This window comes from Myotis lucifugus, unplaced genomic scaffold (genome assembly GCF_000147115.1).
Source record: "Myotis lucifugus unplaced genomic scaffold, Myoluc2.0 scaffold_10, whole genome shotgun sequence".
In the NCBI taxonomy this organism is placed as follows: domain Eukaryota; kingdom Metazoa; phylum Chordata; class Mammalia; order Chiroptera; family Vespertilionidae; genus Myotis; species Myotis lucifugus.
This window is the reverse complement of record NW_005871058.1, coordinates 1176345-1179278: the sequence shown is the minus strand read 5'-3', so window position 1 is coordinate 1179278 and position 2934 is coordinate 1176345. Positions and strand designations below refer to the sequence as shown.

The following is a 2934-nucleotide window of genomic DNA, read 5'->3' as shown; positions in this document are numbered from 1 at the left end:
AAAAAAAAAAAATTTTTTCGGGGGGCGGGTCACAAAGCCCGCGCACCAAACCGGGGGAAGGGGGCGGGGTTTGTTCTCCCCCCGCCCTGATTCCCCGCAAAAAGCCCGCTTCAATTTTTGGGGGGTTTTGGGTACAAACCTCCCCCAACAAGCAGCCGGCCCCCCTGGACCCGGGGCAACGGAACGCGAGCCCCACCCCGGTCCAAGCCGGGGGAACCGGGGCTTCGGCCCCCCCTGCGGGAGCACGTCCCCAACGGCGCGGGCCAACAAGAAGATGAGCAAGGTGGAGACGCTGCGCTCCGCCGTCGAGTACATCCCGCGCGCTGCAGCAGCTGCTGGACGAGCACGACGCGGTGAGCGCTGCCTTCCAGGCGGGCGTCCTGTCGCCCACCATCTCCCCCAACTACTCCAACGACATGAACTCCATGGCCGGCTCCCCAGTCTCGTCCTACTCGTCGGACGAGGGCTCCTACGACCCCCTCAGCCCCGAGGAGCAAGAGCTGCTCGACTTCACCAACTGGTTCTGAGGGGCTCGGCCTGGCCAGGCCCTGTTGCGAATGGACTTTCGAAGCAGGTAAGTGGCATTGGGGAGTGACCTGGGTGAGAGGAGGTTACTTATCTTCATCCCTTTTCCCTCCGTCTTAGTCTCTGAGGGAGGGGGACTGTCTCCACGGAGACGCGGGTGGGGGGGAGATTGAGTCCCAGGATTTGTTCAAGTCAGTCGATTTGAAATCCTGGGTGGTTTGTTTCACTGTTGGCCTTTGAGAGTGGCTTTGCCCAGGTCTCCAAGGACTGGATAGGGGTGAGATGGGGAGGTGGAGAAAGGAGTACTAGGGCCTGTCCAAAGAGGCGCTCTACCTGACAGATCCTCTCCTCCCTAAACCTCCACCCGCCCCAGCCCCTCCCCCAGCCCCCCTAGACCCCCCCTTGCTAGTCTCCAAATACACATTAACGTCTCCCTTTCTTCTCCTTATGTTATAGGGTGACTGCACAACCTGTCTCTTTAGTGCTTTCTCGTTGGTGATGCTGGAAGGGAGAAAAAAAGAAAAAGAGAAGAAAAAAGAAAAGAAAAGCAGGCAACCCACCCCAACGCCAACCAAGCCACTCAGGCCTGCGAAGCAAGGCTCTCACAAAACAGGGATGCGCTCAGAACTGTCTCGCTGCACTCCAATCATTCACGGAGATTTGAAGAGTGACTAGGACCAGAGTCAAAGTGCAAAACGCTGCTCGTGTGCAAAGGCATTGAGCTCCTGGTGGAAGAGAGCAGCACACGCCCTGTAGGAACTCCCACCCACCACTAGCAGGCAGAGCTGGAAGCGCTGGCTTACTCGGGTGTCTTCACCTCCCCGCCCTCTTTGAAAGCGCAGTTCTTAACCCTCTAGCCAAGGGTTGGTGTCTTTCCTCTCAGTATCCCCTGTCCCAGGACACTGTGGACTTCGGTCTGCAGCGAAACTGTGCTATACTCAGTCCTCTGACACCCCATCCTTGGGCCTCCTCCCCACACCCCACTCCCTCACACCATCTTTTCTACCATTTTCATCATAGGATGCTTCCAATCTTTTGTGAATTTTTTTTTATTATAAGAAAAATCTATTTGTATCTATCCTAACCAGTTTGGGGATATATTAAGATATTTTTGTACATAAGAGAGAAAGAGAAAAAAATTTATAGAGTTTTGTACAAATGGTTTAAAATGTGTATATCTTGAAACTTTAACATGTAATGCTATTACCTCTGCATATTTTAGATGTGTAGCTCACCTTACAACTGCCATTTTCCCTGTGTGGCCTTTGTAACGACCTCTCCTCACAGGGGAGATCAAAAGGCCACCGGATGTACTTAAGCACCAATGTGTCTTACTTTAGAGAAACTTTGTTAATGTATTAATGACGTTATTAAATACTGTTCCAGAACAAAGTTTATGCAGCTACTGTCCAAACACAAAGTGGCAGCCAGTGCTTTTGAAAGGTTGCCTTTTGGGAAATTTCTATCACTGCCTTTTTTTTTTCTTACTGTTTTATTACAAACTTACAAAAAAAACCCCACATGTATAACCCTGTTTTATACAAACTAGTTTCGTAATAAAACGTTTTTCTTTCTTTCTTCCTTTCTTTCTTTTTATACAAGTGAAAAAGTCTTCTTTGCCTCTATTGCCCTGTCCAAGGTATTGAAACTTTAATGGCAAGGGGTGGGAGAAGGAGAAGAGGGTGGTGCATGGCACGCAGCCTGGCAGAAATGACAAAGCTAAGAGCTAAGACCAGTCCTACCTGAGGTGGCCCTATGATGAATGCAGAGGGAAAATATATAGATAAAAGGGGTTTTCTTCCCCTTTTATGCTGCGGACACACCCAGAGAATAGGTGGTGGTTGATGATTGCATTGTCTTTTGAAAAAATGATTTACATTTTTTAAAAATGCCCCCAAAAAAGTGAAGTGGAAAGAAAGGGTCCTCTCCCCACTTTTTGACCCTTAACCAACCGCATTCTGAGGTCCTAATTGTGAAACTGTGGAAGGGCTGGATGAGATCATAGGTGCTCTGGGTGGGAGGGAGGATGGTGGTATTGAGTCCCAGTGGCTGGTGTCTGTTCCCTCACTTCCAGGCGCACATTTTCCACTTCTTTGCCCAGGATGCACGCTTTCCATCCTGATTTTAAGTAAAGGGCATGTATGATATGAATTCCCTGCGGAAGGAATGACATCTAAAGAAAGAAACGCCTTAGAAATGGGGGTGGGGGCGTTTTGAGACACTGGCCTATCTAAGCTGGCGACTCTATCCGAATAGCGTGAGCTGCGTGTAAAAGTACCCAATTACCAAGATTCAAAAAGAAATTAGTGGGGTTTTTGGCTGGCTTGCTTCTTGTCAGTTAGCAAGGACGTGATCGGAATCCCACTCCGCCTCTCGCCGGCGCCTCGCTCCCCTCCTGCGTTACTTGCA

At 50.0% G+C, this 2934-nt stretch overlaps 1 protein-coding gene across 1 annotated transcript in view; it reads left to right on the top strand.

Moving 5' to 3' along the window:
- ASCL1 (achaete-scute family bHLH transcription factor 1) overlaps positions 1–1058 on the top strand; it is a 5044-nt gene extending 3986 nt beyond the window's left edge. The window contains 4 exon segments of the mRNA XM_006109918.3: positions 153–261; positions 263–316; positions 318–574; positions 982–1058. Of these exon segments, the coding sequence (XP_006109980.1) occupies positions 153–261; positions 263–316; positions 318–527 (373 nt within the window). The 3' untranslated portion in view covers positions 528–574; positions 982–1058.
- The last annotated feature ends 1876 nt before the right edge of the window (positions 1059–2934 follow it).